The 14,178-nt window shown below is 42.7% G+C and overlaps 1 protein-coding gene across 1 annotated transcript in view; it reads right to left on the reverse strand.

Annotated features, from left to right (window-relative positions):
- Nucleotides 1–8,833, reverse strand: part of LOC149449391 (transient receptor potential cation channel subfamily V member 6-like) — a 54,631-nt gene extending 45,798 nt beyond the window's left edge. Inside the window, exons 1-3 of the mRNA XM_089693310.1 lie at nucleotides 8,488–8,833; nucleotides 2,954–3,051; nucleotides 230–352 (exon numbers count right to left, since the gene is read on the reverse strand). Coding sequence (XP_089549436.1) covers nucleotides 230–352; nucleotides 2,954–3,051; nucleotides 8,488–8,555 — 289 coding nt within the window. The 5' untranslated portion in view covers nucleotides 8,556–8,833. The remainder of the gene's footprint in view (nucleotides 1–229; nucleotides 353–2,953; nucleotides 3,052–8,487) is intronic.
- Between the last annotated feature and the right edge of the window lie 5,345 nt (nucleotides 8,834–14,178).

The raw sequence follows: 14,178 nt of genomic DNA on the forward strand, positions 1-14,178 counted from the left end.
CATTCTGCATCTATCCACTCTTCTATAATGCAATACAATACTATGAATAAATTAACATTTCAAAATGCATCTGCAAAAGTTCTCATATATCCAGGTCATGGTATAGCTCATAGTTCTTAGTCATAATAAACTAGACCTGTTCTGTAATGTAAGGTCCATCTGAATGTGACCAGTGATAATGCATTTTAAATTCTGGCTTCAACGCACCAGTAATGGTTCCATTAATTACCTTTATAGAGGTCTGAGGTCATGGGCTGGTTGACAAGCTCTGGTGTATGGTCCAGCAGAATCTTCACAGACTCCAGGTTATCATGAAGCACGGCAAGATGTAGTGCAGTCTCTCCAACGTCACCTAGCAGAAAGTCCATCATTGTGAGGCAATGGGGCTGATTTACTAAAACTGGAGAGTGCATAGTCTGGTACAGCTGTGCATTCTATCAAATCAGCTTCTAACATCCACTTGTTCAATCAAGCTTTGACAAAAAACCTGAAGCTGATTGGTTTCTATGCAGAGCTGTGCCAGATTTCGAACGCTCTAGTTTTGGAAAAATCAACCCCTGTGTGTCATAGCCTTCTTGACAGATAAAGTACAACCGAGCAGGTTTTATAAGCGTCAAGGACTTGATAGCAATAAGCATTGTATTTTTCTCCCATCTCATTTCAATTTATAATTACTGCATATTGTAGATCTGAGACCTGAACTGACCCGGCATATTCTTGGATGGAAAAAAACAAAGTGTAAGGCCGTTAAAGTTCATCTTTGTTTGGTATGTATGCTTTATTTTCTTATTAAGTTTATGTCAACCCAAAATCTATCTTGCATGTTTGGCACACTCTCTCCATTTAGTGATGGCATGGGCATACATAGTTTTCAGTGGCACTGGGTCATTGGTGTTTATTGATCATGTGACAGAAGCAGCCGGATGAATTCTGCAGTGTTTAGAGATATACTGTTAGCCCAGATTCAGCCAAATGCAACAAAGGTGATTGGACGGCGCTTCACAGTACAGATGGACAATGATCCAAAACACACTGCAAAAGCAACCCAGGAGCTTTTGAAGGAAAAGAAGTGGAATATTCTGCAATGGCCGCATCAGTCACCTGATCTCAATCCAATTCAGCATGCATTTCAGTTGCTGAAGGCAAAACTAAAGGCAGAAAGAACAACTGAAGACAGCTGCAGTTAGAGCCTGGCAAAGCATCAGAAAGGAGGAAACCCAGTCTTTGGTAATGTCCATGGGTTCCAGACTTCAGGCAAAGCATCAGAAAGGAGGAAACCCAGTCTTTGGTCATGTCCATGGGTTTCAGAATTCAGGCAAAGCATCAGAAAGGAGGAAACCCAGTCTTTGCCTGATGTCTGGAACCCATGGACATGACCAAAGACTGGGTTTCCTCCTTTCTGATGCTTTGCCTGAAGTCTGAAACCCATGGACATGACCAAAGATTGGGTTTCCTCCTTTCTGATGCTTTGCCTGATGTCTGGAACCCATGGACATGACCAAAGCATCAGAAAGGAGGAAACACAGTCTTTGGTCATGTCCATGGGTTTCAGACTTCAGGCAAAGCATCAGAAAGGAGGAAACCCAGTCTTTGGTCATGTCCATGGGTTCCAGACTTCAGGCAGTCATTACCAGTAAAGGATTCCCAACAAAATATTACAAATGAACATTTTATTTATGATTATATTCAATTGTCCAATTACTTTTGGTCCCTTGAAAAAGGGGGGATGGCTACTCTTAAGAGCTGTAATTCCTAAACTCTTCCTCCAGTTTGGATGTACATATACTCAAATTAAACCTGAGAGTGTGCACTTTCAGCCCATATCCATTATATAACTATAGCTTGAATATGTTTTGGTAAATACCTGAAAAAACTAAAACTGTGCCTGTGTGCAAATATATATGGACCTAACTGTGTATATATATATATATATATATATATATATATATATATATATATATATATAGCAAGATGCTTATTTGCCTCCCAAGAAGAGGATCCATGCACCAACCATACTTGCTCTATATAGTCATATCCAAGAAGTTCTAATAAAAAATGTAAGTAGTACTTGTGAGCCACCAACTATAACTAGTATAGGTTCGCTGACATCCAACACATCCTCTATTTATGTGTCAATATAAAATAAATATAAATAAAAATAATGTCGCGCTCCTAATCTAGCAAATTAATAAAAAGAGTGTACCCATTCAATTTAAAAACTATTAAATGTACCATAATAATAATATTAACAAAAATAAATGAAAAATAACTATATAAAACCCATGTGATCAAAAAACAAATAATTACATAATAAAACCTATCTAATAAGACATCCTGTACATAACATATATTGAAAAAAAGAACAAAAGTCTCTAATTATAATGGAGTGACCACTCCCAGTGATTAGAGTGAAGTGATAAATATCCAGTGCCTTCTTTAATAATGATGTCAAATCTTAATGATGATAAATTCCAATGACTTCCTTATTGTAAATTTAAGATGTACGCTCACCTCCTTGATAGCCTATAGTAGGCTTACTGCGCTTTCGTTCTTTTATGGAACTTTTAAATAGATGTGTATTGCATCATATAAGGTATGGTGGGTATGTCTCAACTGGCTCCCCGTCTCTCATCCCTGATTGCAATCACAACCCCCTGATGAAGCCGCGTGACCTGCGGCGTATTCCTCTTTCAGAATACACCGATCAGCAGCTGCAGCCGGTAATCAAGAAAACATTTCCAACAAGCACATTCAACCTAAGTCGATCATTAGATCAACTTCTTTCAAGCAGAAGCGGTCAGATGGATCAAAGTTTGCACAGTCCCTGCTGAACCGGCTGAATTTGGAATTATTTATGACCACCTTAGGTGGATATTAGATACAACTAGCCTTGGATTGCCACTCTTTGTAGATTTGACTCTTTTTTTTATCTTAACCAGGATGAAGTACTTACCTCTTTGCAGTGGGTTAGTGGTCTGCAAAGCTAGCAACTTCTTTAGAGCCCTTGTACGATTCCTCTGTGCATATTTAAGGAGGGGCAGCTCCTGAATCCTGTGAAAACAGATTGTGTTACTTGTTTGCACAAGATACCTATGGTTGCAGAAACGTCATTAGTATAGTGAAAAATATAGAAAGGAAATGTAAGTAATGGTAGCAGATAAAATTTTTATTGGGGTATACTATTTTTGACATTTTAGTGTCTCAACTGCAAGGTCTTCCCCTCATGCTCTAGTAGTCTAAGGTCCTGAAGTGAGGGTGCAGCCCCACGGCAAGGGAGATTTTTTAGGTTTCTTGGAGACGGGCTTTAAATCTATGTTACAGTAGGTGTATCATTGGGTACCTCAAAAGTCTCTAACACTTATTTTGATCCCTTGCCCTAGTAGTCAGTGTAGATGTAAACACTTCCATTGGTGGTGCCACCTAGGGAAGACCTTTCAGATTCGACGCTAATGAGTTGGACACTAGGATTAAAACTGTTAGCACAGCTGGATTAAAGGTTTCTTTCCAAAAATTGTCACCTGGGGAAGACCTTTCAGATCAGACACTATTGAGTTGGACATTGGGATTGGAACTGTTAGCGCGATTGAAGTAAAGGTTTCTTTTTCTGACAGTTGTCCCCTGGGGAAGACCTTTCAGATTGGACACTATTGAATTGGACACTGGGATTGCAACTGTTAGCACAGCTGGACTAAAGGTTTCTTTTTCCAAAAATTGCCCCCTAGCCTTGGTCGTCAGTGTAGCTGGGAAATTATTTTGCCATTGCTTATTTCCCAAGGAACCCCTAGAAATCTCAGTAGAGTTCAATAAAACCCAGGTTGAGAGAAGATATTTTAGAATATCACAAAAGGAAAACAGAATTTTACAACTCATCAGCAATCCTTTTTGACTTATCTAGATGCAGGTAGCTGACATCCATTTGGTTTCTCTATGGGTTACTGTAATTTGTACATTACCATTTCTTCCTGCCCCTCCTTATTGAATAAAGATGGGTTTACAAATGTAAGGTGAATTCAGCCTGTTTCTACGTGGAAGGCATGCACACCTGTACTCCGCCTTTACATTTAGGGTCTCAGGGCATCATGCCTAGATTCAGCCCAAAGCCACGTACTGTTCACATTCACACCTGAAGTACTCACACATAGGCCTATGTATTACATGTGGTCCAGATGGAAGCTCCAGAAGCCCAACTGTTCACCTGGTCCCTGTGGAGCACAGGGGCCAGAGCCATGGTACATGAGGGGGTTCCCTCTCACTGTCACGTGGGGGAAATCTATTTCTCCATCACCACCTACTTCAGAGCAAACCAGGTTTGCACCAGTAAACCACCAAACTCTTCACCTCGGCCATTAGCTGTATTTAATACTTCACTCAGCATCACACAGAAGCCTCTAATTGCAAAAGTAATTTCTTACTTCCCAACCTTAGCAGCAGTTCATTGAATGCTAATAGCTTTCCAAGTAATGGCAAGGCAAACATACCCTTTGTACTTGACACAACGGTGGAATAGCAATACAGTACTGACAACCCATCTTCAGTTCATAGCCAATATTTCTATAAACTAAGGCCAAAGCCCTCCACAGCCCCTATCCCAAAGGGGAAAGCATATCAAGAACCCCTTGGCTGTGCTCCCTTTCCCAGTGGCGCCAAGCAATCTCTCTGTCTCCCAAGCTCATCCCAGCTTTATAAAGGGGAACTTTTCATCACTGCTCCACCCATGAGGAGGAGCTTACTATAAAGCATTCAAAAAAGTCCTGGATTGTTTCTTAGATACACAGAATATAACTGGATACTAACATTTATAGGTAAATGTTAGTATCCATCTATGTTGCTACTATTGCTAGTTCACATTAAAGCTGCCATCTCTGGTTTTCTCTAGTCAAAATTCTTATGTATTTTAAAACAGATCTCTTGTATATTCCAACCCATCTGGGTCTTTAAAAGAGAAGTAGGCCCCCCTCCCCCCAATTTATACTTACCTAGGTGGGTGCAGCATCTGGTCGATGCAGCATTTGCCCCGTCGGCTCTAAGGGTGAGAACTCTGCTCTGCCCCCCAGTGCTCACTGTTGTGCTGGGTTGTAGGGGGGAGGGAGCTTCAGTGAGAGGCTGAGCCAGGTGCCTCTCCATACTCTGGGGTGGATCCCGACCAGGGGCGGACTGACAACTCATTGGGCCCCCGGGCAATAGGGGATCATGGGGCCCCTGTGTCCTTGCCCAAACTCAAAAAAGCCTATGAAAAAGGTACCAGGGGCATCTCATGGGGCCCCCTACTGACTCTGGGCCCTCGGGCAGCAGCCGAGTTTCCAAATGGTCAGTCCGCCCCTGATCCTGACTTTGAAGTCTGGATCTTTCACCAGCCTGGAGCGGCTTAGTGACGCTAGCCAATAGCGGACTTCAGCCTACTGTCAGCTGAAAACGGGTCTCAGGAGTACAGAACGAATTGAACTCCTGTCATCCACAGAACTACAGCCAAAGTTCTTTTGTCTGTACTTCTCCTGTGGATCCTGAGTATACCTAAACACAAGAACAAAAATGTAATACATTGAAGCTTTTACGTTCTTAGATGTGGTAGCTGCATTAGTTTTCATCTTTCAGATTTTTTTCCCCCTGAACTTTCACATGGTGATCCTGCCAGCACAGCACTTCCTGTCTGTGATGACAATGCACACTGTAACAGATCTATGCCACTCCAAGTCTGCAGTATCAGTGTCCCAGGTACCAGGGACACTGATACTGATACAGGAAAAAGGTACCAGGGGCAACTCATGGGGCCCCCTACTGACTCCGGGCCCTCGGGCAGCGCCCGAGTTTCCAAATGGTCAGTCCGCCCCTGGTTTACACTCTGTATTCAGGTGCTGGCAGAGAAGAGAGCATATCTCACTACAAAATATAATATGGCATGCAGGAACTGTAGCACACTATATTCAACTCCAATGTAAGCTCGAAAGAGTAGGGCCTCTAACCCCTCGTGTACTGTTGTTGCTGTTCTGTTTCTTGTATTGCCCCCCCCCCTCTATTGTACAGCGCTGAGTAAACCCTTTGGCGCTATATAAACTCAATGTAATAATAATAATAATAATGCAAGGTTAATGAAAGACAGGCTTCAGCTCAGATCTCAGCCCATCGGTCTGGCAGAAATCATGCAACAAGATGCATTATTGCTACTCGTGTTTGGGGTGCCATTAAGAAATAATTGCACAGCAAGTGCGTCGCACGTTTTTGCTTTTTTTTTCCCGCACATGCAGAAATGTGGGCAGAAATGGGCAATATATAAAACAGTACAGAAGGGATCCCCAGCACACTTTCAAGCTGGCCATCAATAAAAACCCTCCAAACTAATACGTTTCAACTACTTGATCTTAAAGCTGAGGTTTCCATTGCACAACATTTGCAAATACCATTTAGAAGCCATACTGCACCTCGGCACCTCTGATAGGTGTGGTCCCTTTAAGGAGGAAAGGGTTGCTTCAAGGTGAGCTTGTTCTCTGTTTATATATTGCTTTAGCTGTCCCATAGCTGGGAAACTCTAATGGCTCCAAGCTTACCTTAACCGTAAAGCCTTAGGCAAGGTCTGGAGCGCAGGTTGAATGATATAATTGCAGGATCTGTTGTCATCACAGGGGTATTTATATCTAAGCAAAAGCTGGTGTCTAAACAAAGCCACCCACTTAGTATTTAGTGCTGACAGATTGGGATTTGGCCCTATATAAACAAACAGTTTGCAGGTTTTCTTAGCCTGCCATGTGCAAGTTAATACTCTCCTGGCCACCACTCACCCATCAAGCAGCTACGTTCTTGGCCACCTCTCCCCCATCAAGCTGCTACTTTCCTCTCCACCTCTGCCATGTGAAGCCACCACTTTCCTGGTCACCACTGCCTTGCCAAGCTGCTGTTCTCCTGGCCCCCTCTTACCCATTAAGCCGATACTCTCCTGGCCACCTCTCCCCCATGAAGTCTCCACTCTGCTAGCCATCTATCCCATTTCAAGCAACTATTCTCCCAACCATTTCTGCCATGTCAAGCCCCTACTCTCCTGTCCACCTCCCTTCTGTCATGCCGGTACTCTCCTGGCCTCCTCTCCCCCAGGAAGCCACTACTCTCCTGGCCACCTCTTCCTAGTGATCTCGCTCGTTTCCCTACCATATTGGCTTTATCAAGCTTCTCCTTTACCAGCCACCTCTTCCTCATGTGGCTGCTCCTTTCCTAACCATGTCCTTCTCACAATCAAGCTGCCTGTTTCCTGCCACCTCTACCCCAGTCGGACTGGTAATGCCAGGGTCCATAGTTTACCAGGATCCTGATTGTGCTGGTGTGCACAGCCCCTTTAGTCAAGTGGCTGTCTATAGTTCGGGATTCCTTCCCCTGTAGAAAAGCAGCTGCATAAGCACTGAGAGAATGTCTACTTGGACCTCACGGGTGGACAATCTGACCAAACCCTTGTGTAAGAGAGCATTTTGTAGAGGTGGGCTTTTACCCTACCTCCATGTGCCCCAAAAAGAAGTAGGTGGTATGTGGGGGACTCTTATGAGTAATCTGGAAGCTCCATTTATAGGGGGTGACAAGATACCTGCCCAATACCAGGGTAGTGAGTACAGGAGTACATTAGTACCCCTTACATATTTCACACACTGAATTAAAAAAATTTAACTCAAACAAAACACATATATACTGACTTTAAAAAAAAAAGTTCATGAATGTCCTCAGATGTAATCCAGCACCAATCACAGTCTCCAGCGAGATAACCCACGATTATCAGGACGAACTGTCACCCGCTGGTTTGTACACAATGCACTGCTGCTATTAATTGACAGATTCCTGGCTGCGGTAATTTAGAGTTACCATCGGGAACCCCAGGCGATGCCATCACCCAAAATCTGGTTAATGATGTCACACAGAATTCCTGTTGGTATTACTGCAGCCAGGAGTCAGTCGTTTTGGTAGAAAGTGCAACATCTGCACCTGAATTCTGACATTCTTGACTTCTATGGTCTTTGGATTCAGAGCATCATTACTGATCTGGTTGCTAGGATGCTGGCGGATAGGCCATACAGCATTATTGGTTACTATGGTGCAGGCTGCCATCTGCACCATAACAGTCAATGATGCTGTATGGCCCAACTGGCTGCATTCTGGAAAAGCATGATACTGAGCCGCAAGCTTCCTAGCTGCCGAAGATGCACAGCCACACAATTCCAGCAGTGCCAACATCCTAAAAGCCAAAGTATAGGGGGTGGAAAAATTGAGGTGGTATCTGGAGTGTCCATGAAGCCACAGTAAAGCAGAGAATATACAGCCTTATAAATGTTTTCAGGGAGGCAGCAAAAACAGATGCCTCAGCCAGCAGTTAACCTAGGCATGGTCCTGAAGGGCAGTATGATGGCCAAGCAACTTGCATTTTTAGAATGAAGGGTCAACAACATAGCCTAGAAATTTTTCTAATGACGAGATGAATGGGATCCTATATTATGTTGATTGAATAAATAATAAAACCTTTTTTGTTGCCATAAATTGATCCCACGTGGGCTTTCCTCCTGCCTCTCCTTCCAGCATAGGACCATCTTGACTCTCAAGCCACAAAGCCTTTTTTAATCTTTGAACAGTTCAATCTCATAGATGCATTGACAATGTGCTCCACCCAACAAAGAGATCTCAGTCCACCTCAGAGACAATGGACACCTTACACAACTTCTCTTCTCATCCTGTAGGCTGCGTGAAGAGTTTTCAGTTAGAAATGTACAGAGGGCTAATTCCTGGAGACTTCATGAATTAATGTTGGTCTTCTTGGCTCCATGGATGTTCTCTGGATACCTTTTAGTGAATGTAGAGAGTCACCTGTTGGGCTAGAAGATAAAGCCAATTACTGAAGGCTCAAAAAAAACAACGCTTCCTAATTAATGTAGTAATGATTTAAGAAAGCAATAATGGCAGCCAATCTGGAAATTCAAAAAAGGAAAGGGAAAGGAACACATGGGCTGGGCAATACACAAAACTACAAGGGAATCAAGGGAAGACAAGTTCAAGATGACCAGCAAAAAAACACCCAAACTAGTCTATTTTCAACTGCTTAGGCTAAAAACACAGGTTTTAGTTGCATATATTTGCAAATACATGTGGAAACTGCATCAAGGCTCCTCATATAAGGGTGGTCCCTAAAGCTGGCCACACACCAGTACAATTTTTACATTTTTTGTTTGCTGAACCTTTGTTGGATTTTCTAATGGTTAGTGGGGTCAATTCTATGGTCGCTTTTGAGAGTAGTGATCAGGGGCGGACTGACAACTCATGGGGCCCCCGGGCAATAGGGGATCATGGGGCCCCTGTGTCCTTGCCCAAACTCAAAAAAGCCTATGAAAAAGGTACCAGGGGCATCTCATGGGGCCCCCTACTGACCCCAGGCCCTCGGGCAGTGCCCGAGTTTCCAAATGGTCAGTCCGCCCCTGGTAGTGATGATAAAGGTGAAGGAGCAGAACGGAATTCTTTTTTTTTGACAAACAACATTGTGTGATTGTGGTCTTCCTTCAGGAAAAATCATGCATATCGGATTGCAAACTGTTTAATACATCTAAGGTTCCAATCAAATAAAAGATTCCTTTAAATGGTCTGACCTACATAAAATCCGTTACCATATACACTCACCAGCCACTTTATTGGGTCCACCTGTTCAATTGCTTGATAACACAAATTGCTAATCAGCCAATCACATGGCTGCAACTCAATGCATTTAAGGATCTAGACGTGGTGAAGACAACTTGCGGAAGTTTAAACCGAGCATCGGAATGGGGAAGAAAGGGGATTTAAGTGACTTTGAACGTGGCATGGTTGTTGGTGCCAGACGGGCTGGTCTGAGTATTTCAAAAACTGCTGATCTACTGGGATTTTCACACACAACCATCTCTAGGGTTTACAGAGAATGGCCCGAAAAAGAGAAAATATCCAGTGAGCGGCAGTTGTGTAGAGGAAAATGCCTTGTTGATGTCAGAGGTCAGAGGAGAATGGGCAGACTAGGGGTGGAATGACAACTCATGGGGCCCCTGGGCAACAGGGGATCATGGGGCCCCTGTGTCCTTGCCCAAACTCACAAAAGCCTATGAAAAAGGTACCAGGGGCATCTCATGGGGCCCCCTACTGACCCTTGGCCCTCGGGCAATGCCCGAGTTTCCAAATAGTCAGTCCGCGCCCTGGGGCAGACTGGTTCCAGATGATAGAAAGGCAACTGTAACTCAAATAACCTCTTGTTACAACCAAGGTATGCAGAATACATTTCTGAACGCACACTTCACTGCGCATGCGTGAGTAGCGTTGCGCTTTGTGAATGGTCACGTAGTCTTCTGGGAGCTGTCATGTGGGGGGGACAACTTATGCTTCTGATTGCCTAGGCGATCGCAGAGAAAGTGGGAGCGGGTACCTGTCAATTTCGGGTACTTGCTCCCCCCCCCCGCTCCCCAAAGGTGCCAATCCTTAACAGGGAGCAGGAGACCAGTCCTTAAAGCAGTCCTACCTATTCACTATTAGTTCACATATCAATTGACCCTCTGTTTTAGATTGTAAGCTCTTGGGAGCAGGGCCCTCTGAACCTTCTTGCATTGAGTTGTATTGTATATATAAATCCTGAATGATGATAATAATAATTACGGTCATTATTATTATTGCTACTACAACTGCCCCCCAATTAGTCTGATGACAATGACAGCTCTCTTCTGTTAAAAAAATATATATAATAAATTATTGTGGCGCCAATTGCTATAATGAAATAGAAAATAAAAACAAATATATAATAAAAAATAAATTGGTGTTAGAATAATATTTACCCCCCCAGGGGGTTTTGCAGCTGCCTGTAGAAAGTGAAAGTGACATTTGTATGTGAACTAATAGTGAATAGGTAGGCGCTATTCACCACACACACACACACACAGACATACAACATACAAACCCAGTATATGCAATAAATATATACAACGATACAATAAATAGATATCCTAGAGAATGAAAAAAAAATCCCTCCCCATCTCTAGGTCCCAACAATGACATTAGATTCTTATTTATTTATTTATTTTTAATTTATTTCAGGTACTTATATAATGCTGTCAATTTACTCAGCGCTTTACATATACAGTTGCAAGAAAAAGTATGTGAACCCCTTGGGATTACGTGGAGTTTTGCATCAATTGGGCATAAAATGTGCTCTGAATGTCATCTAAGTCACAACAATAGAAGAACACAGTCTGCTGAACATAATACTACACAAACATTAGATGTTGCCATGGTTTAATTGCACATAACATGTAAACATTCACAGTGCAGGGAGGAAAAAGTATGTGAACCTTTGGACTTAATAACTGGTTGACCCTCCTTTGGCAGCAATAACCTCAACCAAACGTTTCCTGTAGTTGCAGATCAGACCTGCACAACGATCTGGAGTAATTTTGGACCACTCCTCTTCACAAAACTGTTTCAGTGTAGCAATATTCTTGGGATGTCTGGTGTGAATCGCTCTCTTAAGGTCATGCCACAGCATTTCAATCGGGTTGAGGTCAGGACTCTGACTGGGCCACTCCAGAAGGCGTATTCTGTGCTGTTGCAGCCATTGTTTTGTTGAATTACTTGTATGCTTTGGGTCATTGTCCTGTTGCATCACCCATCCTCTGCGGAGCTTCAGTTGGCGGACAGATGGTCGTACGTTTTCCTGCAAAATGTCTTGATAAACTCTGGAATTCATTTTCCCATCAATGACAACAATCCGTCCAGGCCCTGAAGCAGCAAAGCAGCCCCAAACCTTGATGCTCCCCCCGCCATGTTTTACAGTGGGGATGAGGTTTTGATGTTGGTGTGCTGGGCCTTTTTTTCTCCACACATAGTGTTGTGTGTTCTTCCCAAACAACTCAATCTTGGTTTCATCTGTCCACAGTATATTCTGCCAGTAGTGCTGTGGAACATCCAGGTGCTCTTTTGCAAACTTCAAACGTGCTGCAATATTCTTTTTTGGACAGCAATGGCTTCCTCCGTGGTGTCCTCCCATGTACTCCATTCTTGTTTAATGTTTTCCTTATTGTAGATGTGTCAACAAAAATATTAGCATGTGCCAGAGATTTCTGTAGGTCTTTAGCTGACACTCTGGGATTCTTCTTTACCTCATGCAGCATTCTGCGCTGTGCTCTTGCAGTCATTTTTACAGGACGACCCCGCCTAGGGAGAGTAGCAACAGTGCTAAAATTTCTCCATTTGTAGACAGTCTGTCTTACCGTGGACACATGAACATCAAGGCTTTTGGAGATACTTTTGTAACCCTTTCCAGCTTCATGCAAGTCAACAATTCTTGATCGTAGGTCTTCTGAGAGCTCTTTTCTGCGAGGCATGGTTCACATCAGGCAGTGCTTCTTGAAACCAGTAAACCCAAAACAGGTGTGTGTTTTTTAAGGGCAGGACAGCTGTCAGCAACACATCCAATATCATCACACTGATTGGAGGCAAGGTTGGCTCACTCCTGGCTCCAATTAGCTCTGGGAGAAGTCATTAAGCTAGGGCCTCACATACTTTTTCCTCTCTGCACTGTGAATGTTTACATGTTATATGCAATTAAACCATGGCAACATCTAATGTTTGTGTAGTATTATGTTCAGCAGACTGTGTTCTTCTATTGTTGTGACTTAGATGACGTTCAGAGCACATTTTATGCCCAATTCATGCAAAACTCCAAGTAATCCCAAGGGGTTCACATACTTTTTCTTGCAACTGTATATTGTACATTCACATCAGTCCCTAACCCTCAAGGGGCGTACAATCTAAGGTCCCTAACTCACATTCATACATACACATACTAGGGACAATTTAGACATGGGCCAATTAACATACCAGAATGTCTTCGGAGTGCGGGAGGAAACCGGAGTACCTGGAGGAAACCCACGCAGGCACAGGGAGAACATGCAAACTCCGGGCAGGTGGTGCCGTGGTTGGGATTCAAACCAACGACCCTAGTACTGCCAGATGGAAGTGCCCACCATTCAGCCACTGTGCTGCCCATTGGATGATCTGGATGACATTTTTTACTGCAGGAGCCAATTGAATCATGCTGTGCTGGGGTTTTTTGCCTTCCTCTGGGTCAGCTGTGAGTATAGGATAGAAAAAACAAACAAACAGCCCCCCCACACACACTTTTATGGTTGAACTACATGGATTTATGTCTTTTTTTCAGCCTAATTATGTGACATTTCCATTCACTGGGCAAGCTTCAAATGCTCACATACACAAACACAATGTTATTTCTTTGCGATTGCAAACCTCTGAAAAAATGCAGCGGAGCCATACAAAGCAGTGTGCTTACAGTGTAAAGCACACACAGCACACAGTTAACCCTTTGATCACCCCAAATGTTAACTCCTTCCTACCCAGTGCCATTAGGAGAGTGTCAGTGCTTTTTATTAGCACTGACCACTGTATTATTGTCATTGGGGATGTCAGTGACAGTTAGTCCCCCCCAGTCTCAGAATGCCCGCCGCAGTCCCTGTATAAGTCACTGTTCGCCGCCATTACTAGCATAAAAAAAAAAAAAAAATTTCCAGTATATATAATATACTAGATGTTTTTAATTTGTAGACACTATAACTTTCACGTACAGTAAACAAATTAATTTACACATATTGGGATTTTGTTTAGCAAAGACATGTCGCAGAATACTAATAATAAAGCCTTTTCCTTCAACTCAAAACCCAAATGCACCAAAATTTCTACAAATTAAAGACCACAAATGAATGTCCAAAATTAGTGTCCAAAAAAATAAATTTTAGTGTCCAAAAATATTTTTTTTTTATTATAGTCCACCAAAAATATCTTAATCCTCTGTATCCAATTCCAACATTCCGGACCACGTGATAGGTTACTGAGTGATTTATTGATTAAATGTCGCAGAATACATTTTGGCCTAAATTTATGATGAAATTTTATTTTTAAATTTTTTTTACTGGACATGTTAAATAGCAAAAAGTCAAAAATATTGTTTTTTTCTCAAAATTGTTGGTCTTTTTTTCTACAGCGCAAAAAATAAAAAAAACGCAGAGGTGACCAAATACCAACGAAATAAAGCTCCATTTTTCGGAAAAAAGGATATAAATTTCATTTGGGTGGAGCGCTGCATGACTGCGCAATTGTCAAAGTAACGCAGCGCCGTATCGCAAAAAATGGCTTGGT

This window comes from Staurois parvus, unplaced genomic scaffold (assembly GCF_062004578.1).
Source record: "Staurois parvus isolate SC_StPar_1 unplaced genomic scaffold, SC_StPar_1.0 ptg000621l, whole genome shotgun sequence".
NCBI lineage: Eukaryota > Metazoa > Chordata > Amphibia > Anura > Ranidae > Staurois > Staurois parvus.